This window comes from Photinus pyralis, unplaced genomic scaffold (genome assembly GCF_008802855.1).
Source record: "Photinus pyralis isolate 1611_PpyrPB1 unplaced genomic scaffold, Ppyr1.3 Ppyr1.4_LG5, whole genome shotgun sequence".
Taxonomy (NCBI): Eukaryota; Metazoa; Arthropoda; class Insecta; order Coleoptera; family Lampyridae; genus Photinus; species Photinus pyralis.
Genome location: NW_022170596.1, coordinates 26,234,806 through 26,262,173, shown reverse-complemented (window position 1 = coordinate 26,262,173; position 27,368 = coordinate 26,234,806). Strand labels below are relative to the sequence as shown.

Genomic DNA, 27,368 nt, shown 5'->3' with positions numbered 1-27,368 from the left:
TTGTATACATTCAATCAATTCATTTTACGTGCGTTTCGAGTTACAGTGAAACCAGAGCATCGTAGGTGCGATTGATTTGTTACCCTACCTTTTATTTAATTCATACGGCAGGCACGAAAGAAACGAATCAGTGCACAGAAGGCTGTTTGTGATTAATAAGAAACCACAATTTTTTACTAAGAAATTAAGTAGGGTTATTCGGAGTTATTTAGCATTGCATTGCGCGTATACTGTGTGGTTCAAGGTTTGACTGAACGATTCGAGCTATAAAAGAGATCTCGATCATTTTTGCGGGTAGTTAATACGGGGAAGTTTTAGAAGAGTCTTTCAGACGAGAAATATCAAGTAGTATCCACGTACTTTTCATGCCGTGAAATATTTGGTTGGGTTTAGCCAAGGCTGAAGTTGCCGATTTCAGACATCAAATAATAGAAATTTCTAGCAACACGCCATTTCCATACAGAACCAAATTTGGTATTAAAGTTTAAACATAAATATTCACTACAGTTCACGAGTTAATAAATAAGCAAATACCAAAATGTGATTTTATTGATGTATTGCTCCATGCGTAAATTATTTTGGATATATTAATGTAGCAGGTAAGTAGATGCAAATAATTTAATGTTTTTTTTGTTTTTGTATTTTTTTTTATTGTTTATTGTGTGTAAAAACATTAAATTATTTGCATCTACTTACATGCTACATTAATATAAGCAAAATGTGAATTATCTCAATGTGTCAATCGTGTTCGCCTGGCGTCGGAGAAATTAAACAGCCGTAACCTGTTAAGGACAAATTAATCTAGCGCGCCAGTATATTTTTATGGAACAAAGCACTACTGTTCAAATTACGTATAAAGTTGTGGGAGAGATACAAAAGGCATTGGGGTTCGTAATCGTGAAAGTGTTACAACTTCCCGCAGTCGAAAAGCATTGGTAAAAGTGGGGGAAAACATGGATATTTAGTGAAATCTTCTTTTTGTGTGTAGGTATAGCAAGCGTCCAAAGTCAAGTTTTGTTGTAACTTGCAAGTAATTATGCGCTCAAATGTACGTATTTTTGCACGATTTTGAGTACATTATTTTAAAATCGACTGTGTATTCGACTGAAAATATAGATTAGCACAGTAATTGCAATTAGGTTTTTTATCATTAGTATCGTTTACATATAAAAATGAAAACGGTTTAACTGAGATAAGAGAGAATATCGAAAAATTAATGGCGAAGGGACATACGTCCTACAACCTTTCCGTCTTATGAAACGAATAAATATTTAAACACAATTACAGTGCTTATTCTGTACGAATCACAATTTAATTATTTTTCTGGATACGTTGACATGAACTTTCAGCAATTCCATTACTTTTGCACCTCATAAAAATGGCGGTAAACTCACACTTCGATTAAGTTATGGGTACAATCGTAGAAATTTTACACACTTCGTTTTACCTGTTGTCACAAATTCATTGTTTTCTAGAGCAATATGCCTAATTAAGCACTAATTGGAGGTAATCATTTTAAAAGTGTCTCTGGCTACAGGCAGTACCTATACCTTTCTGCTAATTGGCCATTAATAGGAAACGTGGAAACTTCCACAGAAACAACTACTTAATCCGGCATTTGTTGATACATTTGCAGATAACTGTGTTGCAACAAAAACGTGTATGTGTAATTAATTAATTAATCCTGAACTGCAATCTAAGTAATCGTGTAAAAACGCATAGTTTGATACTAATTATCCCCAAAATTGCACATAATTGAGGCTAAAATATGTTTTAAATTATAATTAATTTAAGTATTCACCGATTTATTATAGAAGAGCATAGATTTTTCTATAACCATGTCATCGAATACACTATTGAAGATGCTTCAAAAGAAGCGATCGACGAGTTGATTCCGACAAAACCCAGAGAAATCTATGAAAATGATGAGTTTCTGAATACTTTTTTGAAAAATCTAAAATAAATAAGTCTTTTACGTTCCCTGAGCTAAATATTCCATGGTGAAAGAAATACTAAACATTAAAAGACATTTACATAAGGCAAATAAAAGGAGAATGAATATTATAAATCGAATAAATCGAGAATGAGAAAAATTCTTAGTGATTTTTAGACGTCGCTATGATCATAAGGGATCAACGCCCTCGTAATCGTAAGTAACCCTTTTGGAGTTTGATTTTGACCATTGTTTGTTTGGAATTAGAAATTTAAAGTTGAATTGAATTTTTTGTTGAGCGGATGTGTACCGAGAGAAATTTCATTATAGAGCTAGTTAGGTGCGAGGTGTTTTGTGTATGGCTTTTTATTGGCCGGATTATTCATAGCAGTAAAAATAAAAATATTCATATTAGTCGTCGTATTGTAGTTACAGTTTTAGGGGACTTCTCACGAAGTTCCTTATTTTTATTGATATTTATGTTATCCCAGTTGTCAATTTCTTCGTTTTTGAAAGGTTGATTTATCCAGAAACCAGAAGCCAGAAACCTACAAGAATGGAAAATGGGTCTGACGAATAAGCTAGAAAGAAGGTAAGAAATACAGTAGCAATTAAAAGTGTCATTGATACAAGCCCACTATTTCTCTTCTAGTGTAAAAACCATCGCAGCTAGCTGCCCACTGCAAAAATGGTCCCCTGTGAGTTGTACACAAATTATGCTATTATATTTTCTTCTCTATCTAGCACATGCGAAGAAAAGTTTTGCAGTGGGCGGTTACCTGCGACTGTTCTCATACTAAACGACGATTAAAGGACGCATGTATGGCATCTTAGCACGTGAACTTATTGCAGTGTTTTATTTCTTATAAGTCAGACCTCCCGTATAATGTTGTTCCACACCTGTATGTCAGATCAATTTCATTAAATAAATAATAGTAATGCTGAACTTCACCAGATTTTGTTCAGATATGCAACATATGAAATTAATAGAGTAACCCAAATCCTGCACTTTTTTGTACATTATGTGAACACGTCCAACGGGATTTCTGTCAGCAAAATACCTGAAATCATTGCAGCATTGCTTTACATAAAAGACAACGCTCTTGGTGAAGGAAGCTCAAATACAATATTGTTCCTCAAAAGTATCTCCCTATTTAATAAAATATAATCGTACCTCCTCAAGAGCTAATGGCCTACTTGCAGTTTAATTTAACATGATCATGAATAAATCGGCCATTAACATTGTTAAAATATGCACCTATAAATTCTTTTGTCTTTTCATAATAATCTTTTCTCAACGAACTAAAGCGCGAGATATTGTTTTGTGAAGATAAATTAATAATATAAGCGATTTAGGGTCAGCTTATCCACTTTAACTTAATCTGTAGATAACTTCCAAAGCGGATACACTTGTTTCCATGGAAATTAAGTATCTGTTATCAGAAAGTGGGTAAACTCACCCTTATTGAATATTCTTCTTTAAATAAATTCGTATGACGTATTCGTTAAATTTAGTTACACCGTCTTATTAAAAGTGGAGATTTAGGTAACAGCTGACGAACTCAAAATCCAAGACAGCTACTGATAGATCTTAGAATATCAAATCTACCACGATGAATCCTAGCAAATTGTTTTAAATTGTTATTTAAGTGACATAAAAGTCAATATTTTAATGAGATTTAACTAAATATGCATTTCATGCTAGGTAAATTAACTGTTACTAGGGTACGTAGCAATACATAACGAACGTTACTTTGATTATATCAACTTTTGTGCTACACGTATAAAATATAAATAAGCGTAAAAGGGATTTGGGCTTTTAGAAATACAAAATTAGCAATCTGCCAGGGATGATTAAAAGAAGCTCATTTCAAAGAAGAAAATTGCTAATTTTATATACTAGAGATATTACCAACAAAAATACATTCAAGGACTACAAGCCTTTATAATATAGAAAAAAAGTAAGACATAAAAGGGGCGAAACAAGAAAATCGGGAAACGAATCTGGCAAAGATTGCCTACTCACATATCGCCGAGTTGTCTGCGTGAACATTGTAAAAAGATATGATGACGCATTAATTTTACGAGGATAACTAAACATGTACCATCCTACATGTTTAATTATTAGTCTAATTAAATAAAGACACAAAAGCTTTAAATGTGCGTAGGCTGGATTTCGTATCCCGAATACACCACAGACGGAAGCAAATGAGATTTATCATAACTTTTGGAAAAATTCGCTTCAATCTATGGACACATCCAGCCAATGCGATGTGTTCAAATCATAAAAAAAATTCCACAAGAATTTTTCAACCCAAACGTCTCTCGCACACGCATTTTCATATTTGGAAGCAAATTGGATTATTGACGGTGTAAAATATAACAGTTCAAGTAAATTTCACTTTTTAAACCTAAAATATTAAAAACGTTATTTATGGCCTGCTCGGCCTGCTCCATCTACGAACTCTATAAACTTATCAAACGGTCAAAATTGTACCGAATAAAAACCGACATAAAAGTGCTTGCGAGCAGCTTTTTCCTCAAAATGTGAAGCCTGTTCAACAAATGACATTGTTTCAAAATATGTCGAAACCAGATACTTTAACTAATGGACGTGTATGTACACATTGTCCGATTTTTGTTTGTAAACGATGTAATCGCAAATATTTGGATTAAAGCTATGGAAATACGTATAGCAATTGCATGAGTTGGATATTGTTTCTAACAAATCGTTTGAAACTAAACGAAACGGAATGCCTCTAATGTCCATAATTATCGTTTGAAAATGGGACGTTTTATTAACTTTTAAAATCATTTTAGTAACTATATGCTTTGCTCGCTTGAGCTTGAAAAGTAGGTAAATATCGCCTGGCACACGAAGTTCACGTTTCACAGGGAATGCCACCGTAAATAGTTAGTTGAGGAAGTCCTTATTCTCGCAGGATCTCCAAGGATTTTCAGAGTTGTAAGACTAAGACAAATCATTGAGAGAACTAACTTTTTAACAAGTTATGAGTAATCAAAGTAATCGCGTATACGGCACGGACAACCCCTACGTTGGAGCGAAAACTTCATTATAAGTTCAAACGTTTTCCCAGGTGTAACAACTGATGAAATGTTTTTCATACTAGTCCAAGGCGAGTAGGATACAATAAACATTTTCGGGGCGTGTAAAATTTTTGTACCTACTCAGCAGCTTGCCTCTCTATTTTTTATGCTCCTGTGATATATCGTAACAGTTCTTTTCATCTTTTAGTCTGTTTTTTCAGTGTCCAATATCCAAAACAGATTTGTCGCGACTGCCCTCTAGTCTTTTGCAGTAATCGCGCATATGCAGTCAATACAACAGCCTAGTAGAGACACGATTTTCAGGTATTTTCTGAACTCAAACTCACTGTATGATTCATCGAGGAACCACGATCCGCGCTGTGCTTTCTGTAAGAACATTGTAACTCGAGAGTGTCACCTCCCCGTACTGCTTCAAAGTTAAACGACTTTCATTTTCGCTCCAATCCACAAACCCCAATGTCGAAGGTGTTCCGGTTAATTAATTAAAAAAAAATAGGTAGGGATTAATCCGGAGAAGTTTTCTTTTGGGGATTCGGTCTTTGACGCGAACGTTACTGTGATTTTAGTTTATGTAATTGCTTATCTTGATCGTATCTTGCAGAAAAAAATTTAGGGAACCATATTTGATTTATGTCATTAATGCTAAAAAACATTTCAGTCTGTTTTCTTAAAGATATCAATCTATGGACCAATTGAACCAGCTTGTACTAAGTAGAGTTGTCGTATACGAATTCATTGAAATTGGATTATTCCTATTAAATTGGTTTTGTTATAGTTAAAAAAGGAAAATGATATCCATGTAAATGAGTTCGATTTGATTAGTCATAAAGTAAATTTTTAATAAAAATTTGCCGTATATTGTTATTGTCTTTAATATTGAAGTAAGGGTAGTTCGAAAGAACGTGGCCACAAACTAGATTTATTTTATTTGAAATTTCTAGTAAAAGATATCAGTATAGGATTGTAAAAGACGTGTGAACCGGATCTATTTTATCTCGTCAATATATCCAAAGTTTTGTAATAACTTCGTATTTATTGTTGCTAGCAAAGAAGTAAAAAAACCAAGGGTAAAAAAACAAAACCCCCTAATTTGGAAAAACCCATGGCAAGCTTCTTTGATTTCTTCAAGGTTTTAGTAGTGTTCTCGGTTATTTTATGCTTCCTGCGACATTTGAAATATCTTCAGCATTTTTAACTCTTCGGTTCTGCTCCGTCGCCGTTCTCTGGGATTATCACATACTTTGGATTACTTCAACTCAAGCTTCCTGAAGTACCTCTGCTCCTTTGAGTCTTCCCAAACTCCTTTGTCAACTCGGTTTCTTCGGTTTTGTCATTACATTTACTTTCTTCGAATTGCTCGTATTGTTTAATTTCCTGAACTATATATTGTTGTGCTAAATGAATAAATGAAATAAATAATATTGTTGGTGGAAATTCAAAGAATAAATCCACCGTGATGGAACAGAAACCCATCTTGGAGCTGGTTATTTTGAGTGGAGCACGAACCGTTTCTGTTCAGCGTGACATTGTTTTTGATTTATTTTTACGAGTGATTAAAGAGATCGATAATTTTCCTTGGTCCGTTTACAACGCTACAAAAACGAATATTTGTACAATAAAACGGGCTAAAAATATAGACCATCGAGAAGAAAAAAAACAGCCGAGTGTAGACCAAGGACGTTATCGCGAATGAAGGTATAAAAAAACTTTCGTATTAAATTACTGCACCGCGAGTGCACATGAGGGGATTCGAACTCGCGTTTGGAAACGTAAACCCCGATAACAGTTGCCCACAATTTAAAAAATCAACAAGATTTAGATGGAAATAGTGTGTCTTACTAAACAACTTCTCCTTTTTCTGTACAGACATAAGTGTACTTCTCATTAAAAAGCATTAATACTATGCTACAAACGTTTTAATAATTTCGGTTTTGTTGCGATATAAACATTGAAGGAACTGTTCCACATACAATTCTATGCTAAGGTTAACTGGCCGTTTAATAGGAAAATTTTTTTTCCGAGGGAAGGGTTACCAAACTACAAATCTTCTATTCTATTGTCTATGGAAGAGGGTTATGTTTTTATATAGCTACAACCAGTGCTCCGGTTTGTTGGTTTCCATTAAAATAGACCAATCACTTAGAAAAAATGGCAAGGTAACAAATGTAGGTATTGTCAACGCGCGTGCGATGAATACACCCGAAAAACTCGCTTCGGGTGAAAATCATCCCCGATATTCGCCCCCGGGAAAATTGGCAGTCGAAACATTCGCCCCTAGAAGATTCATATTAGAGCATTTTTTAAGTATTACCATTTTTAGATGACCTTAAAAACTAGGGCGATTTTACCGGGAAGAGGATAATCTGGAGGTGTAATATTTCAGAGGCGAATCTTTCGGGGACGAATTTACCCGTGGGCGCTGTTCTGGGGCTAATATTCCCGGGGCAAGTTTACCGAACAAAATGCTTCCTGTCTTCCTACAATCGAGAGCCTCATTAATGCAGCTACAATACAAATATAGTGCAATAAACAAAAAGTGACTGATACCTTCGTAAATTTATGCAATTTTCTCCTAAAAAAATATGTATAAGTATACCAAAAGCAACGGAAAGCAAACCGGAAAGGGTATGCAGGAAAGACATACCCGGAATTCGCAGAGAGGGACGAAGGGAGATTACGGAACTTAGAAAAAGAGACGTGGATCAAATCTTACGACCGACAAGTAATATCTGGAAATGAAGATAGAATCCAGGTGGTTGCAGCGGAGGACCATGCATGTTGCAATGCTGATCAACTGACAGTAATTAGTTGTTAAGTTTTTCCATATATGAACACCATATACCAATTGGCACTACCAGTGAACGGTCTATTTTTCCAATTGGTACTGTAGCGAACATGCCAGCAATCTAGATAGACATCGAGACGCCAAGAAAGATGAGTCATCGGCGATCAAAGCGAAAGCGGATGTGACGTAATTCTTCCGAGAAAAAGGGCGTGTTTATTGTAGACCATTTCGAACCCTTTGAGAACAATATTGGCGTTTACTATGTAAGCAAATTGTAGCGTCAGTTCTAACTTCGATGCGTTCTTGTTATTTTTTAAGACTGTTGTTATAAATTTATTATTATTAGTTATAATAAACATACCCACGTAATTAAAGGTAGGTACGTTACAGTATCGACTGCAATTGAAACTTACTCAATTGCTAAAGGTTCTTGTTATGTTTTGATCAAGGAAAGCTCCTCAGGCGGTGTCCACACAACAAATAAACCGTCATATTTCCAAATGGTTAATTAAGAACGCGTGTTAACTAACTGCAAATACCTCTTTCCTCCCAAAATAGTATTTGCGTACTAATTAATGTCGGAAGTTTGGTACTCCCTGGAGGGAGCAGGTATAAATTTTCATAAACAGTTTGGAAAGAGAACGCATAGGTATAATTAATTGAACATTTTAATGTAGGTACCTACAGCCGAGTTAGGCTAACATTTAATTGCTATCGTTTAATTTACATCTAGGTACTAGGAAACCCTTTTTAATTAATGACGAGAAATTTCAATTGCGTCAGATTTGTTTTATCCAACTGCATTAGTGTTACGTGGTAAATTTTCCTTGGAGCGTGCAACTACGACCTTAATGAGTAAACGGGGACAAATTTCGATGGGGCGTTGAATGTCATTAACGGCGCGCTAAATATAAATTTTTGAATGTAATCAACGCGGTATTCTGGTTTACTGTTACTTATTTATTTGCGAAAATTAATTTAACGGTGTTTTTCCTAAATGAAAACTTACGACTCGTCCATAAATTACATGTTTTGAAAAATTTCTCGCGAAACTCTTTCTTTGCCATTTTAGTATTCCATTTCAGTCACTTTCGCGAAATTTATTATTTAGCGACGGTAATTTACCGTTGTAATTATAGGCGTGTATGCCATTATTAAGTAGAGGGAATAAAAATCAATTTTCTACTGCGGGCATTCGACACGTTTTTATTTCGCGCCATAAATTCGAATGACTACAAAAGGACAATGACGGCAATCACTTTAGTGATAAATGGAATTACTACCCTGTTAACAGGACTAAAAGTGTATTGCTTTCAGTCAATAATCCAGTAATACTCCAAAGCGTGAATTTTGAGTATAATTCTTGTGGAAGGCAATAAATGATAAAAGCGATATAAAAGTCATATATGAATGTAAGTGAAAGACTCACCTTGGAATTCCTTTCGGGCCGCTGAAACGGAAGTAACAATGTTGGCCACATGACCAAGCACCGTCGCAAACAACATCAGCCCGAACAACAGCTGTAAGATGACAAATAAGTATTCTCCCTTATTTCTTGGTCTCGGAAGGTCTCCAATTGTAGTTAAGGCTAATGTACACCAATAATAACTTTGCAAATACTGTTTCACCACATCCGCGTTCTCCGAATCACTATACACCCAGTTTTTAGACCCGAACCCATTATTTTTATGTATTATATGAAACAAACAGCCGTTCCAATGAAATATAACTAGGAGGTAGTGGATTAAGCTGGTCGATCGAAAAAGATTGGGATAATTCGTGTGACGTTCGGTACGGTCCATAAACGCCCAAAATCTATAAATTTTCACTAAACGAAACGATCTCAAAATTGAATTGAAACCTATGGAAAGGTATAGGAAATCTAGAGGTAGTAGGCACAGACAGTCTATATAAAATGTTGTGGAGTTCATGTAGTGTTGTCGAAGTTTCGTTGAATCCGTTTGCAGAACTCCGTCTTCTAGGTAACCTGTACGAAAGTGAAACATGATGTCCGCTAGGTATAGGAAATCGGAGAAATAATCTAGGCAGAACCACACTAAGATTGTGTCACCTGAAATCAAAAGAAGTTGCTGACGTGCACCCTTACTCTGTGCCATACGTACGATTTATCTCTTGAAACGCAAATCGATAAATTATAACCCAAAAATTGTAGAGGAACGCTAAGGATACTACCATGGACCAGTAGTAGCACAGCCGGCCAGCAGGATCAAAGACGAACGTCCACTTGGGGGTCGCTCTGGAACGGGGATGGTACGAATCAGCTCTTCGAAATCCGAATCTACTGTTAAAAAAACTCAGTTACATTTAAACTACGGGAAACAACAAAAATTTTAAAAGTGTTCAACACCTTGATCTTATAGTATCCCCAAAGCAGTCTAAAAATAAATCACGTTAAGGTTTTGCTACATCTCTGGATTATTTCACTTTTTTCTCTCGTTATTCTAATGCACTCCTCGATGGCGGAAACGTTAAAAGCATCATATTAATAAAAATGGCCGAGACTGGAGCTTTAATTTATTAACAAAAAAAAACACAGCGTGAACAATACATTACGGTTTTCCCTCCTTTTCCTTGTTAGCGTTCAATGGAAATTTAGAAGCGCGCGAATTTCAATACTTTATTCTTGCATTTGACGCGTTCCGCTTTACCTCAATATTTATAAACTTCAAAGACGATTAATCATTCGAATTTAAAAGTTGCAGAAAATGAACACGATTTTTACACAAAACGATCTTTTTCTGTAACTTTTTTTTGCGCATACTCTTTTTCCTAACGTCATCTTTAGTTTTTATGTTTGCATCTTTAAATTTCTTAATTCCATCTTTAGTTTTTGTTACTTTCCGTCCATTAGAGTCTGTTAAAAACAAAGATAAATTACGGTAATAACTCTTATAGAGACGCTTATTAATTTGTGATTCAAACAAAAAGAAGGGTTTCCGTGAGTTAGTCATATTCGCAAACATATTTCTTTGTTCGTTCAATAGTAGGTACTGTGCTGTTCACAAATAGCCTAATTACTTAATGAATGCCGATATGAAACTCTAACCCACTCTTAAAATGGTCACTGGTCAGTATAGGAAACACAAAAATAATTAAAATTAAACAAAACCGCTTCAGGGGGAAGTTTGAGATGGCAACCCCCTCATGTCCAATACCTTTTAAACCCGGTTAGTTAATGAGGTTAATTCATCTGAGCTCTTAGAGAAATTCTCTGAAATAGTGCATTTAGGTACCTTCCTCGACCAGATATTCGCAATTAAGTTTTTGCATCGCCACTAGATGTGTCTCGTCTAGACGGTCTAGACACTCCTCCGACACTCCGTTCTGCGGATATTTGCACTTAAAGTTTTGACATCACCAATATGTGTCTCGTCCTGACGTTCCACTTACTCTTTACAAGTACCCGACACTTCGTTTTCAAGATATACGCTTCGCCTTCACCAAAACATATGTCTGGTCCAGACGATTCATTTTCCCTTTGTGAATAGTTTCCTTCGCCACACCGTTTTCGAGATATGGGCTTTTAAAGTTCTAACATCACCAATGGAGATGTCCCAATCGCCTTTTGAGTACCCTCCTCCGACAACCTGTTTAATAATAATAATAATAATAATAATAATATTTATTGTTGTTCAACAGACTCATAATCCATATATGAACAATCGCAAAAAAGATAAATGAATCGTTAAGCGCATACTGCATTATTAAAACTATAGTAGGAACTAATATTTAAAAAATAGAAAACATAAAAATCAATATAAATATTGCAGTAAGTAATTGTAACTAGTGGAATAAATAAATACCTTTGACAATTAAGTTCTAAACTAAAAATAGAATATTGATAAAAAGAGAACTAACAAAAAAAATAAATAAAGTAAAGAAAATGAAGCAAAAAAAAGGATGATGACACGCTTTTAAGATAGAAAGCACAAACCAAAATTACAATTTTCAGTTAACCATCAACAAAGCTTAAAACATTGCGTAATGAATGTCACAGTTCTGGCAAATCTTATTATAATTACTGGACATTATTAAGGAGGGAGTTCTGCGAAGGAGATTGGATTTGGGAGTAGGATATGTGAAGGTTTTTAAGTGCCTAGTAGAATGCGTTGGAATGGTAAAGGATAGCTTGTGAAGTAAGTAGGGACAATCTAAATGACTGCTGGTTAGTTTGTAGAGGAACTTAATGCTATTCGCGACTGTTCCTGAGATATAAATAATTATATCCCATCGCGATTAGGGGGTCGGGGAGGAGGACTATGGTTGGTAGAAATTAACTCTTTGCGTTGAGTTGATGAATAATAAAACCAATTACACCCTCTTCCTCCCAAACCGGTGGTTGATAGAAAACAGTTCCTTTTGTTGAGACCTTTAATTAGAATACCATGATGATGAAATTAATTTCTACAATACCCACTCGCCCCAGCTCCCATCGGTCACCCCCTGATCTCGAAAAGGAGTCCCGCAGGAAATAATTTATACAATCCAATTAATTTCAATGAGACCTTTCAATAGAATACTCCACCAATTGGTCGTCTCATGTAAAAGTAATGCACGTTTTACTTTCAAAAACAGCATCTCAGGAAGTAATTCATGGGGGAGCCCCCCTTTAAGACAGCTAAACTTACTGCAAAAAAATCCAGAACTCATTGAGGATTCCCCTAAAAGTAGTTTAACGCAGTAGAAGTGGGTTCGAATGGACGGATGGACAAAACCCAAACAATAGCACATTTTTTTAGTTCTGTTCGTAACATTATTCTATTCAGAATACAAAGTCCTACAGATACTGTAGCCACAAGGATTTGAGCCGCCTAACTTTTTGGTAATTCTAAAGTTTTCAATATCCTGGGTGCGTATTTTTTTAATTAGTAGGGGAGCCCAATAAGGCATTTTGGCATTTACTCGAGCGCGTCAGATTAAATTAAGGTGGGTTGACTACGTGTTGAAAAGTGTGCATTTCAATAATCTGACGACTTGAGCCTAACGTGAGGGAGTGGAAAGGCCACAAACTTGAAAAAAAACGTTACCTTGATATTCTCGAGCGCGTTAGAATTTTTTTTATTTCGAAGGAAATTACTCAAGAATAACAGACAATATAATCTGCCGATTTCCACACGCCAAAGCGGAACAAATCGTCAAAAAAATGCATTCAGTCGTTTAAGCATATCAATTGACGGATCGTATCATGCATTTTACGTACTATGCTCTAAATATCTGACGCACTCGAATAAATCCCGCCTTCTACCCTTCCGTACAGCCTCCCCCATCATGCAAACCGTTAGATTGACTATCAATATCTGACGTGCTCGGGTAGTTTAATGTAACTATTTTTATCACATTTTCTAAGAATTAAGGAAAATGTGCTATTGTTTGCGTTGTCTGTCCGTTCGTCCGTCCGTCCGTGCGGTTTTGAACTACTTTTTGGGGAATTGTCCCAGAGGCCTGGAAATTTTTGCAATGGTATTCTAATGAAAGGTCTCATCGAAACGAATTGGTTTCCACAAACTATAACGGTCTTCCGCGATTCCTTTATTAAAAGCCTCAACGAAAGGAACTGTTTTCTACCACCATTCTCCCTGACTCCTTATCACCAAATAGCGAGTTGGGGGCGGAACTCGTTTCATCCTTCATGGTACTTTAATGAAAGGTTTCAACGAAAGGATTTAATTTATACCAACCATAATCCTCCACCTCGACTCCTTACCGTGGTCGGTTATAATTCCTTATATCTCACAAGCAGATTGCCGAAGGAGGGTACTCACAAAGGGCGATTGGGAAGTCTGGAGAGCTGATTCTATTTCTATTTCAAATATCTCGAAAACGGTTTGTCGGAGGAGAGTAGGTACTCTCAAAGGAAAAATGAATCATCTGAACCAGACATATGTGTCGAGTGTCGGGAGAGGGCATTAATAAAGAGAAAGTGGAACGTCTGGGCGAGACAGATCTACTGGTGATGTCAAAACTTTTAATGCAAATGTTTGCAAGTCTGAGGGTACCCTCAAAGAGCGAAAATATCGCCTTGCAGACGGGAACCCAGGAAGTCACTGTCTCAGTAAACAGAGCCGCCAGAATTGATCGTAATCGCGCCATTTTAGGGACCTAAAAGTCAATAAAATAGTGTTATCAACCGTCGGACTGCCGCCAGTAATGTTCCCAAGGCATTAGTCGGTGATGACGCATACAGAAACTAGTAACCCATACTCATGACTTTTCAAAAAAACTGAAACCTGTAAAAATTTTATAGAAGCTAACCCTCTCCCTAATACCCAGTATCTAATACCGCCAACTCTAACGAAATTTAAAAAATCAACCCCATTACAGGGCTCCCGTTACAAAGGTTGAACACTTCTAAAAGCAACCAATTACAAACGAAACGAACAGTTATAATCACCTTTCGGTACCGCTACAGCTACTCGTTGAATTTAAATGATTGGAAGATGATGGATTAATACCGGCAGCAGATCCGGAAGTTCTCCAGCGTCCCAAGAACGGCGCCTCCGCGTAGCTTGCTAACGCAACACTCGAAGGTAACTTTAGCTTACTACGCAGATCTTTTCGTCTTGCCTTTCTCGATAAGTCTAATTCACTGGCTGCCGAACTAACATTCGCGGCCGCATTCGCGCAAGCAATTGATATACTATCGTGTGAAAAATAATGCTCATTAAAATTTCGGGGTTTTTGGGGCTTGGACATTCCTAACTTGCAACTCACTAAATCTGAAAGTAAAGCGATACGTTGAAAGAAAACGTTTAAAACATTTATTACCTAAAAGGCTTTGTTTGGAGACCGACTTTAACGCTCTAGGGACACTTTCGTTGCTGGATCTCGGTCCAACGCTGGCTTGTACTCCCGATTGTGCCGGTGAAGTTATTACGTCCAATCTAGTGCCGCTGCTACAAAGTCTTTCGCCCACCATTCGGCCACCAGTCGACGTAATAATACCTGAAACAAAAATAAACCTTTAACGATATAATTCACGTTGGGAAAACAATTGGAAAGTTTAGAAAAGTTCCAGAAATATTCATAAAGCAATCTAAAACTTGTCTTTCAGCAAACTTTATAACCCCCTAGAAACTATCCGAAAGATAAAGAAGTAAGTACTTTATTTCCACTTTTTTCAGTGGCGCACAGAGCCAATTACGTTTTAATGCTACTAAAATATTTGAACCCAAAACAAATCCGTCACTCACAGTTTTCTACGGTTTGTATATAATTCATTGAAATGCCGAGTTCAATGTGGAAGAACCGGCGACAAAAAAACGGGGTGGAAATTTTAAGCATTTCGTCTCTACTAAACAACGGAAGCGGAATACAAAATCAGAAAGTCGTCTAAATACCTTCAAATGTCTCAGACTAACACCGATCGCATTGTGCATGCGGGTCACATGTTTCCAATAAGAAACTTGAAAGATCAGCAAGCGTATAAATACCTACAGACTATAGGGTTGAATCGTACTCCTCCTACGCAACTGAATTATTTATAATCTCGGCATATGGTTAGCAATTTGAGCCGAATCTAATTGTTCTAATAAGGGCGTGAAGGCAAGTTGGGTGGTTTAGACGATACGCTCGTTGAATTTAAAGTTTGCTGAAAATCGTTTAAAACGGCGCCGACATTTTTTTGGTTAAAATTTGAATATTTTATTTAGTTTGGCTGGCTCGTGTTGATTTTAGAGACCGCACTATAACTGTATGAACGCAAGGGAATGCGGAAATTAGCATAAATTTGTGTTTCCTATTGGGGTTCATTTCACATTCTGCCCTCAAATATAACGAAGATGTTGAAAATCATCACGCTCGCTATGGTCTAAGTCAGTCTATTGCGAAAGCTAATTTTTTGCCACAAATTGCCTTGTAATGTACTGCATGTAGGTACCCGGAAACACTACGTTATTAAAACCGATGGATGATTTTGTAGAAAGAGCTAGAATAAAGGAAATGTACCTACAAGACGGCCTAAATTTATTGATCAAGTATAGAAGAAAATAAGAAACGTTACTTCAGTAAAGGTCTAATTGAAATTAGAAGATACCATCAAGTTGTAATTTAATCCGAAACGGATTTGCGCCATGGTTTAACCTTTGACCTTAAATTAAAAGTTTCATGTGTATCTAACAATGAAATTTAAAGAATACGCGCCCACACAATTTTGTTATGAAGGTAATGAGCGTTGCCGACTTTCCGATGAAATTGATGATCAAATATCCAAATTTTTCGAAATTCTATCTGAATTGTTTGGCAAGCATTACTTGCAGCATTTTTTTATGCAAAAATCTTCCTGCATTAATCAGAGGGCCCATAAACTGGATAATAAGGACGAAATTCAGCGGTGGTGGAAAATTTTTCCTAAATTTATGAGTTGTCTTAAAATATAAATTGTGTGTGTATGATAAAGAGCATTTTTTTAACCGAAATAGCTTAGTAAATGGATGATTTATAAGGGTAGTACCATGCTATATTATTGTAGATGATTAACATAGTGGAGAGGGGGTGTTTACACATATACGAAAGTAATCTAATTCTGGAAAAGGAAAAGTAACGTTGAGAAGCTGTCAGCGTATGTTTAGTTTAGTGCGCCTTACATCGCAATATACGTTTTTTACGTTTTGCAAACAAGTTTTGTAAGTTTCTCTTTCTTTCAGGGATTTTGTTTTAATTTATTTTTATATGTTTCTGATTAAATTTTTGTCATTGTCAATCAATTAATTGCGTGTTTATTCGAATCCGTTGTGCCATCCGGATAAAGTTTTCATGTTAGATTTTCTCTATTCGTTCTACTCAAAAGTTGTTTAATAAATTCTTTGGAATTTTCGGAACATGACCGAGACCACCGAATTGCTCAAATTGAGAAATGTTAAGCCCATGCTAGGATTCCTCTTATAGCAGTGATATAGTCAATTATTTATTTTGGAATTGGATATTATTCGCCTGCGTCCAGTTTTGATTTCCGATTTAAAAAGGAGATAAAATATCAAACTTCCGCAAGGTAAGGGGTTAAACTACAGAGGTAAAATTAATGTTGATAGAAAAATTTCTATCAGTGCCGTAGAGGACCAATGTTATTTAGTACGAACGAAGGTCTTCAACCCTTGTAAAGTAATTAAGCGTTTCAAGGTCTTCCAGAAAAGATTATCATCAGAAATATCCTCCACAAACATGTTATTCGTTCATGACATTCATTATTCAGGTATTCTTCTAGTTCGCCAGAAGATTTTCACATCTACAAAAAAACTGATACTAAAGATTTAGAGATTTTTCACACATTCTCTTAAAGATGTTTACAGGTCCCTTTAAAATGTTTGGAGACAAAATCTACCGCAAATTCCAAAAAGCCTTACTGGAATTTCGGTTTCAGTTTCTCCCCAAACATATTGGTCCCCTCTAGGGAATGCAATTCCGGGATCGCGGGATTCCGTAATACCGGGATCCCACAGCCTTTTTGCGGGATTAATCCCGTACGTAAATGGAGCGGGATCCCACGGGATTTGCGGGATTGCAGACTTTATCAACCAAGCTTACCACCATACATTAGCAACTCTGCGAATTTGATTATTGCGCACATTTTTGTTGTTACAGCTCATGCAATAATTACGCGCAAACCTGTATCTGTTATTAACTTTGTTAAACAGCGAGTGAGTGCGCAAATCGGACTTATTTTACCACTGTTTTAAAACGCAGGAACCGTTATTCTTGTAGACAATATGTCGGACTCATCGATTGTGTATAAAAGATGTATGGACATATTGCAGCGAATATTCTAGAAATCCAGATAGACATGGAGGGGCCATAAAAGACTACTCACCGGCGACAAGAAAAGACGACGGATGTGATGCATTCTTTCCGCGAAATACAATGTGTTTTCTTGAGAATATTCTGTTAACTGCACACTGCTTATTTCCGAATGTTTTTAAAATTTTATTAGGATCCCGCAAATACCGGGACCCCGCGCGATTACTATCTAATGATCCCGCAAATACCGGGATCGAAATTTTGCTACGGGATTGCATTCCCTAGTCCCCTCTTTTTTATTATATGAGAATATGACCCGGTAATAAATAGCATACAATATATACAAGCTTTTTACTACCCGCACGTTAGTAAGGCTTTTGGCCAGAATTGGTTTTGGTTTTGGTTTTAGCATTCAGGCAACTAGAACTAACCGACCAACGCGAGGACCCCCTCGCGACTTACTCTGCATCCAGGAGACTGCAACATTTACAGTTCGAAGGTTCCGTTCCCACGCGTATAATTAATAATATCTAAATCGAATACAAATCAATTATTGATAAAATAGTTTAAGTTATTATAGTTAAATCAAGTGTACATACTCAGTTCAGAATAAAATAGTTCTATTCTTGTGGTATATACTGTCAACGTGAGACGTTTTCTATATTATGGCGGATCTCTGCATTTTTTTTGCTAATGCACAAAAATAGGATTGTGTTGTCCTAAGAATCAAAAATATTAGATAAAAGGAAGGCACGTTTACACTGAGACCCCATGCAATCATACAGGGGGTAATATGTAAGTATACAAAAAAATTCTTCCCTGTAACTTTTATGCGATCATTGTTGAATTGGGGGATTTTATTTTGGACGTTTAATTTGCTAAGGGTTTTGAGTCAAGCTTAATCAATACTTTTGAATATCGGGGAGGATTTTTGATTTTGTGGGGATACGTTATTCACTTTTGGAGATAATTATATTTGATACTGACTAGAATAAACTAATATTTCTTTTTTTTTATTTAATTTCACTGTACTGTTTCTTTCCAGTCTTATACAGGGAAAGTAAAGTATTTAAAGAAGCTGGGTGGCGCTCAACCCTATGGTAAGTGTAACGAGGTGTCGAAGATTGTATACCCTAAACGAATCGACCGATGTGGAAGATCTCAAGCCTTCAATTTTTCAACGTTATAAAAGTATCTGGTGGTGTTTTCAGGTTGCAGTGTATGTGCCTCTACATTGCCTCTTCGATTTGAGATCTAATAGAGAATTGGAGAATATGAAGATGAAAATGGCGCGCACCTAAATAAGGGTGTGAAAGAAATTCTAAACGAAATAAGAAATAATAGTACTACACTCGCAACTATTTGATTTTAACGAAATGCTTAGTGAGGGAAACTAACATGAAACGTTAGGGGAGAGTGGGTTAAGATGGCGCAGTTGGTAAGATGACGCACCTCATAACTGCCTCATTTAATAGTTTAAATTTCGAATTGCGCGGGAAATTTCATTGCTTACGTAGCCAGGACTGTCAATGCAAAGTTTCAACCGAATCCTACTACCGCTTAGTGTTAAACATGACGCCAACGTGATAGTGTGTTGATTGTTATTGTAGTGTTCAAGAAGTTTGTTTCCAAAAAGTAGCTTTGTTAACATTGTCAGAACTAGGGGATGGTATGTACTTGAATTGCATGTTATGTTTGTTAATTTAAGTAGTTGCGGCACTCATAAACATTAGAAGAATTTGCTAAATAATTTTTTTTTGTCATGGCTACGCATTGGCAAAGATGACGCGTTTCATATTGGTAAAGATGACGCACAGTGGACCGTTGCGTTATCTTTGCCAGCAATTTTTTTTACCGAACTTACAACAATTGCTTTCGTCCTAGATGGGAAAGTACCAGAGAAAAACGGAAAGGAGGAACTTCAGCCAAGCTTCCCTTGACTCTGCGCTTGATGCTATAGAGAAAGGTCGTAAAATCCGGGCAGTTGCTCGAGATTTTGGAATACATGAGGCAACTTTGCGACGTCATTTGGGAATTAAAAGAAAAATTAAGGACAGGAAATCTGAGACACTAGGGCGCGCTCCAATTTTCTCTAAAGAACAAGAACGGGAAATTGCCGAACAAGTAAAATCTCTCGCAAGGTTATTCTTTGGAATAACGCCCACTGAGTTACGACAGGTGGCTTACAAATATGCCGAAATAAATCATATCAAGCATCGTTTTAATAAGGAAACAGCGATGGCAGGGCCAGACTGGTTTAGAAGTTTTCTTAAGAGGAATTCTGATATTTCTCTGAGAAAACCGGAAGGGACCAGTGTAAGTAGGGTGTCTGCCTTTAACAAACTGGAGGTTGATAGATTTTTTGATAATCTAGAACAAGTATTAACAAAAAACAAATTTGGCCCGGATCGGATATATAATGTAGACGAAACAGGGGTGTCTACAACACCAAAAGAAGTCGGTAAAAGGCTGGCACCAACTGGTGTGAAACAGTTTGGTACTATTTGTTCCTGGGAACGTGGGAAAAACATTACCGTGATCTGCGCTGTCAGTGCCACAGGAAACTTTGTGCCCCCCTTATTTATTTTTCCTCGACTGAGGATGAGTCCTCATCTCCAAAAAAATGGACCTTCTGGTTCTATTTATACGTGCACAAAAAATGGATGGAGCAACGAACAAGTTTTTGTAATGTGGCTGAAACATTTTCAAGCAAAGGTATCTTCTACTGTTGATAATCCAGTATTGCTTGTATTTTGTATTGGATAATCATTCCAGCCACATTTCATTGCCCATTTATGAATTCTGTAAGAGTCATGGAATAATTATGGTTAGCATTCCGCCCCATACATCACATAAGTTGCAACCCCTCGACCTTACTTTCTTTGGACCACTTAAAAACGCATACAGCAGACAATGTAACCTATTTTTGAAGAGAAAAATTTCTAACCCACAAGAAGGAAACACATTAACTCATGATGTAGCCGAAATTTTTAAAGTGGCATATGAGCAAGTGGCAAATGTGGAAAAAGGAGTTTCAGGTTTTGCCGCCGCTGGAATATATCCACTTAATTCTGAAAAATTTTCAGAAGAAGATTTTGCACCAGCCGATAGCTTTATGAGTGAACAACCTTTAAAGGAAATTCAATTGCATCAATCACCATCATCTAAACATCTACCTCAAGAACTATCTCCACAACCATCTACAAGCACACAATCAGTGCCTTTCCTACCATCAACAAGCAAACAACCAGTACCGTCAGCAACAGAGCTTTATTTTATACCGGAACAAATTCCAATTTCAACACTTTTACCTGTACCCAAAGCACAGGCCAAGAAAATTGAGAAGAATGTACGTAAAAAGCAGCATTCAGAAGTCTTAACTAGCACCCCTTTCAAACAGAATTTGGAGGAAAAAGAAAATAAACGAAACCGAAAAGCCATGGCAGTAGCAGGGAAAATAAATGCAACCGTGAAAACAAAGAAGAAAGGCAAAGTTGTGAGAAAAGTTTACAAGGAATCTGACTCTGACAGTGAAATAAGTGTCGACGAAAAAGAAATATGTGACGACGATGAACTGGACGATATTAGCAATGCTTCTGAATACGACCAATGTATTATTTGTGGAGACACTGGAACAAAAAATGAAATGTGGTATAGGTGCACTATTTGCGGTTATTGGGCACACAGTGAGTGCAGCGGTGTTGACTCTCCTAAAGGTTGTGTATGTGACTTATGCCAAAATTGAGTGTTTTGTTTTTACTGTGTTTAATGGCATTATTACTTGAATTTAGCTTTTACTTTGTAAAATGAAGGTTTTAGTTGTTTTGTTTTATTTTAATTTTATATAATATATTTTTATTTGAGTCAATTTGTTAGCCTTTATCACCATAGTGCATTTTAATAAGTGCGTCAACTTACCCAAACCCCAAGGAAAAGACGACGCAATGCAATTTTTTCAGAATGTTATGCCTACCAGGTTTTTATGAGACTAAAAAAAATAATGTGGGTATATAATAATTACCAACACTGCCATATAGTTATTTAACGGATTTGGCATTGTTCGTGCAATAAATAAAAAAACAGTAAGCGATTCCTGTTAGGTGCGTCATCTTCAACCACTCTCCCCTAATGCTCTAAATCCCTAGTAACGGAATACTAGTTTCATTTTAATTGCGCTATCCACCCTTGTCATGTTTGTTTTTGACAATTACGTAGGTATACATTTGTGTAATCATTTTATAACAGGAGTTACTGTAGTGCACTCGCGGAAGATGCGATTTATACCATACACAAGAAGAATTTGTACAATTTGTGCTTTTGCAATTGTTAAAGCTTAATAAAATTACGTCTAAACAGATGCACATAAACCGCAACCTCATTCGTCACTCGCAACATTATCCTAAACTTACGTGTAATAAATGATTAAATCCTTCTATACACCCAGGTGTGCGTTCTCAGACAAAATCGGTATAAGATTCCACAATTTATTGGCACAGCAACAACGTATAGTAATTATAAATCAAATAATTGAAACATGTTTATGTTTTCGTTTTTCTGAGTATTTTTCGTTACCGCAATAGAAGGGATTGAAATTGGTAATATAACTCCAATTCTTTGCCGCGAGCAACGTCAGTTATACTAAATCGTAAGCAGGGCTCAATTTTCGAGGCACCTATACACAAAATTAATCAAAAAAACCAAATTACCAAAGTAAATGAGTTCTCGTTCCAATTTATGCCAACCGTACATTTCTTTTCCATTGTCCGGCGAAAGTGTATTTTGTATGAGGTTTGGTCTTTCAGACGAAAAAGAAAAAAAAATCCTTCCCCTAACTGCCATCGCGATAGAAACATTCCTTTCTAAATGAGTCCCTTCAATTAAATGCGACAGTGACAGAAGTTTACCTTTCTTTTGTAATCTCGTAATCTATTGCTGCGCGTTCTCTCCAATTTACGAAAAAAAAAAGGTCACGACAGGAAAGGCGTCGTGTTAAAACGACGCCTTATCGTGAAAAATCGCCGGGAGGTATGCTCGTTTTCGAAACTTTTGTATACGTACCGAATTAGATTGAAGGGCGAGAAAATCATTATATCTCCCGCAATTATTCGACTTAAATAAGTTAGCCAATAGAAAGGTGTCGAAATTCGATTAATGTGGGGGAGAATGCGATTTTTCGCCCTTTAATTTAACGCGCGGTTGAAAACGTTACGTTAATTTAAAGAAAGGGAAGTCGACGCTTAATGAACCTAAATTACTAAGCAAATTTCAAATGAGCCTGATTAATAATTAAAAATGCATTAGCTTTTCAGTGGTAAGTGTGAAGGATCAAAGGGGTACCTACGTGAATGTACCTTAAGATGAAGTGTTCCTAAATTTTTGATAAACAAACCGCGGCCCGCTAAACGGCCATGTCGAGTAAAATCCCTCCAGTAAAGTGTCACAGAATTTCAAGATTAGCGAACAGTGGAAGAGGGGTTGGTAGATGTTCATGAAAAGGGCTTTATGGGCTAATTTTACTTTTGAGGGAAACTTATAAAGATAAGCGGTTAATGCTGATATACTCTCTTCACACGCATATATTAACAATGAAAAAGATGCTATAAAAGTTTCTTCATGAATGGTAAACGAAAAATATTATCTTTAGTATGGGATGAGCTAGTCGAATTCAATTAAAACTCTAAACAATTGGTGTTCAATCACCGTTCTTACTACATTCCGAATTAGGTCTAGCACGTCGGCCAGTTTCTAATTCTATTCGAGGGCGTCTGGCGTTCTTTAGTAGGGGTTGTCACCACCTCTGATTTATCTCTCAATTCGAAGTACACACTTTTTCATATTTTCCGCTATTGTAAACTAATGATAAAGGGTCTTCTAGACAACTATAGTACAGTTAATGAAGGAATTATTTGGGTGACACGGAGCTTGAAATAAAATGAAGTTCAGAACAGAGTACACTATTGTTTTCATGGAAGCGACGGGAGAACCTAAACTTGCTGTTTTGGACGTCTACATTCAATACTCACAGATTTTTCAGAAGTTTTATAAGATTTCTATGGTTTTTGATATAACACGAAGTTTTGTATTATACACGACGATAAAAACTAATCATGTCGTGAAAGTTAATTCACTCGATGGTTAAAGCATCCATTTATCGTATTGTATCAGTGGCGGATTTACCAGCAGACCGAGTAGACTGGAGCCTAGGGTGGCAGGTTTTAGGAGCGGCAAAATGTACAGAAATAAAAAAAAAGCATTGTTACACAGGGTGAGTTATTTTTATTTCCACTATGGCGAGGATCTCGCAAAGCGTAAGAGATACAATGCCGCTTAAATGGGCAAAGTTATGCAGAACTGATTAATTTTCCCTTCCGACGTTTTTTGTAGCTCTACAAATAGCGAAGCTATGGCCAAAATTACAAAAAAATTCATTTTCGAGAACATTTTTTTTTAAAGATATTAAAATAGTTATTTACATGGAAAATGATACATTGCTTGGGAGGGAATATAGAATTAAATTTCCGAGTAGTGATTAATGTCAACCTGTCAGTGATGACAGGAGTCATTATATGCATTTAACAATGTGACAGGTGCGGCCGGAAAATGACAGGTGCCGCTGGTAAAATGACAGGTGCGACCGGTAAAGAGACAGGCGGTAGGAAAAGTAGTGTGGGCTGCTTCAGTCATGGAAACTCAAGTTTCCTGACATATAAAGTAGGCATGAAAATGAAGATATTGAGTAAAATAATTTTGAAAAACCTTGATCTTTTCTTGTCTTTCTGATAGTGCTAAAATAAAACTTTAATGACTTGTGGGTTTCGAGTAAATTCACATCCTTATTTCTTATGGACGCCATACCAAATACTTAGTATTTTATTTGGAAACTAATACCGTAAATTTTTGGATTGAAGTTTACAAAGTATTTCTTATGGCAAAAATTGTATGGCCGTGTTGATGGTAACTATGCGAGGCAATAAACGAAAAATGTTAAATAATTCCAAGTAGGCCATCCCAAATTTGTACAAAGTACATTGAGCCGTGGTCAACTAAGAATGCGAGGTACAGTATCTGGACACCTATCCATCGGAGAGGCTTGTTAGTACTAAAACGGTCAAGAGAGAAACCTGGAAAATATTTTCAAGGTTCTGAAATGACCGCTAGGGGGCATAACTGCAATCTTGAATCTTAAAAGTGATGTCTGCGAATCTCTAAAAATAGTATTCAAAGGTTTCCCTAAAAAAACACCATGTAAGTATCTTCGAAACGGCTGAGCCAATTTTAACAAAGTTCGGCTAGTTGAGAAGAGCTATTCTTGGGCTACAAATATTATAATAAATTTTGTTAGTTTCCCATAGTCGCTAAAGGGCTTTTTTGACAGAAATTGGTATTTTTCTCAAAAAAATTGAATGCATTGGTATAATCTTTTTTTTTCATTGAAAAGGAGGTAAATGATGCCTAAACATGATCGCGAGAACCACATCTCGATATCTTGTTCCTAAACTAAAACGTAGGCCAAAGAAAATTTTATACCCTTAATTTATATTTTTTTTAAACTAATTTTTCTGGAATTCCGTTTATGATGTAAGTTGTTGCCCTAAAAAGGATCGATTTAAAAAAGAATGGTTTTTAATGACCCCTTAAATGCTAGAAATATTGACTATATCACTGCATTATTCGTAAAACGCATTTTGTAAGGACAAAAATTGCTCAAAGTAACTCGAAACTATTAAACAATTTGAGGATTATTTATGTTTTGATTAGGCAATTGTTTTGTTGTCCATGGCCTGCTTTTATTAAGTGTATTTTTCGTATATACCCATAGTGAACGTATGGATTTAAACAAAAAATATGCCTTTTGTTATTAGCATTATTTGCTTACCTTTTAGCGATATTTTGTAATATTTTCAAAGAGGGTGATTTAATTCTAATGAATAAAAAAGAATTCCAGAAAAATTAGTTTAAAAAAATTAAAATTTAAGGGTATAAAGGTTTCTTTGGCTTAAATTTTAGGTTAGAAACCAGATAGCGAAATGCGCCTTTAAGGTATCATTTAGCTACTTTTTCATGAAAAAAAGTCCTACCAATACACTTAATTTTTTTGAAAAATTTAACCATTTTTGTAGGAATGTCAGAAAAAGCCTTCTAGTGGCGACATGTGAAACTAACAAAACTTCAAATATTATAATATTTGTAACCCAAGCGTAGCTCTTTTAACTAGTCCAAGTTTGTTAAAATCGACTCAGCCGTTTCGAAGATACAAGGTTTTTTTACGGAAACCTTTGAATATTACTCGCCAGTTTATTTTTAGAGTTGTCAAAAAAAAGAATCAGATTATCTTCGACTTTAAAGCCCAGGTATTTTTTCTTACGTTAATATAGCGGAATTCACAGAAACATCACTTTTTAGATTCAAGATTGCAGTTACACCCCCTAGCGGTCATTTCAGAAACTTCAAAATATTTTTCACATTTTTCTCTTGGCCGTTTTAGTACTAACTTTTTTTGTCGCAAGCCTCTACGAAGGATAAGCTCCCAGATACAGTACTTCGCATTCTTAATTGACCACCCAGTATAGTACATACATATAAAAACGGAAAATAATTTTATTCTTTAAAAGTCTCACAAAATGATCTACAAATTCTAAAACGTCGACATTTGATAAAATCTTGATATGACATGAAATCTTGATCGCAATAGCCACCTAGCTAAATAAACTCACCCTGTATAAATAGAGAAAACGAGTCTCAAAATTAACGAAAAATCTCAATATTTAAATCTTGACATGACATGAAATCTTGATCGCAATAGCCACCTAGCTAAACAAACTCGCCCTGTATAAATAGAGAAAACGAGTCTCAAAATTAAACAAAAACCTCATTATTTAAATCTTGACATGACATGAAATCTTGATCGCAATAGCCACCTAGCTAAATAAACTCACCCTGTATAAATAGAGAAAACGAGTCTCAAAATTAACGAAAAATCTCAATATTTAAATCTTGACATGACATGAAATCTTGATCGCAATAGCCACCTAGCTAAATAAACTCACCCTGTATAAATAGAGAAAACGAGTCTCAAAATTAACGAAAAATCTCAATATTTAAATCTTGACATGACATGAAATCTTGATCGCAATAGCCACCTAGCTAAACAAACTCACCCTGTATAAATAGAGAAAACGAGTCTCAAAATTAAACAAAAACCTCATTATTTAAATCTTGACATGACATGAAATCTTGATCGCAATAGCCACCTAGCTAAACAAACTCATCCTGTATAAATAGAGAAAACGAGTCTCAAAATTAACGAAAAATCTCAACATTTAAATCTTGACATGACATGAAATCTTGATCGCAATAGCCACCTAGCTAAACAAACTCGCCCTGTATAAATAGAGAAAACGAGTCTCAAAATTAAACAAAAACCTCATTATTTAAATCTTGACATAACATGAAATCTTGATCGCAATAGCCACCTGGCTAAATAAACTCACCCTGTATAAATAGAGAAAACGAGTCTCAAAATTAAACAAAAACCTCATTATTTAAATCTTGACATGACATGAAATCTTGATCGCAATAGCCACCTAGCTAAACAAACTCACCCTGTATAAATAGAGAAAACGAGTCTCAAAATTAAACAAAAACCTCATTATTTAAATCTTGACATGACATGAAATCTTGATCGCAATAGCCACCTAGCTAAACAAACTCACCCTGTATAAATAGAGAAAACGAGTCTCAAAATTAAAGAAAAATCTCAATATTTAAATCTTGACATGACATGAAATCTTGATCGCAATAGCCACCTAGCTAAACAAACTCGCCCTGATA

General features: G+C 36.0%; 1 protein-coding gene across 10 annotated transcripts in view; it reads right to left on the bottom strand.

Moving 5' to 3' along the window:
* Positions 1-27,368, bottom strand: part of LOC116171529 (cyclic nucleotide-gated channel rod photoreceptor subunit alpha) — a 249,034-nt gene that overhangs the window by 101,890 nt on the left and 119,776 nt on the right. For 8 of the 10 annotated variants that reach the window (XR_004145462.1, XM_031488411.1, XM_031488413.1 and 5 more), the window contains 4 exons: positions 14,574-14,750; positions 14,200-14,524; positions 9,911-10,089; positions 9,217-9,858 (listed from right to left, as the gene is read on the bottom strand). Coding sequence is in view for 9 of the 10 variants with exons in the window: in XM_031488411.1 (XP_031344271.1) it covers positions 9,217-9,858; positions 9,911-10,089; positions 14,200-14,524; positions 14,574-14,750 (1,323 nt within the window). In the remaining variant the exon portion in view is untranslated. Of the gene's footprint in view, positions 1-9,216; positions 9,859-9,910; positions 10,090-14,199; positions 14,525-14,573; positions 14,751-21,946; positions 21,974-27,368 lie in introns of those variants that run through there. The other 2 variants (XM_031488419.1, XM_031488414.1) reach the window with 2 other exon arrangements.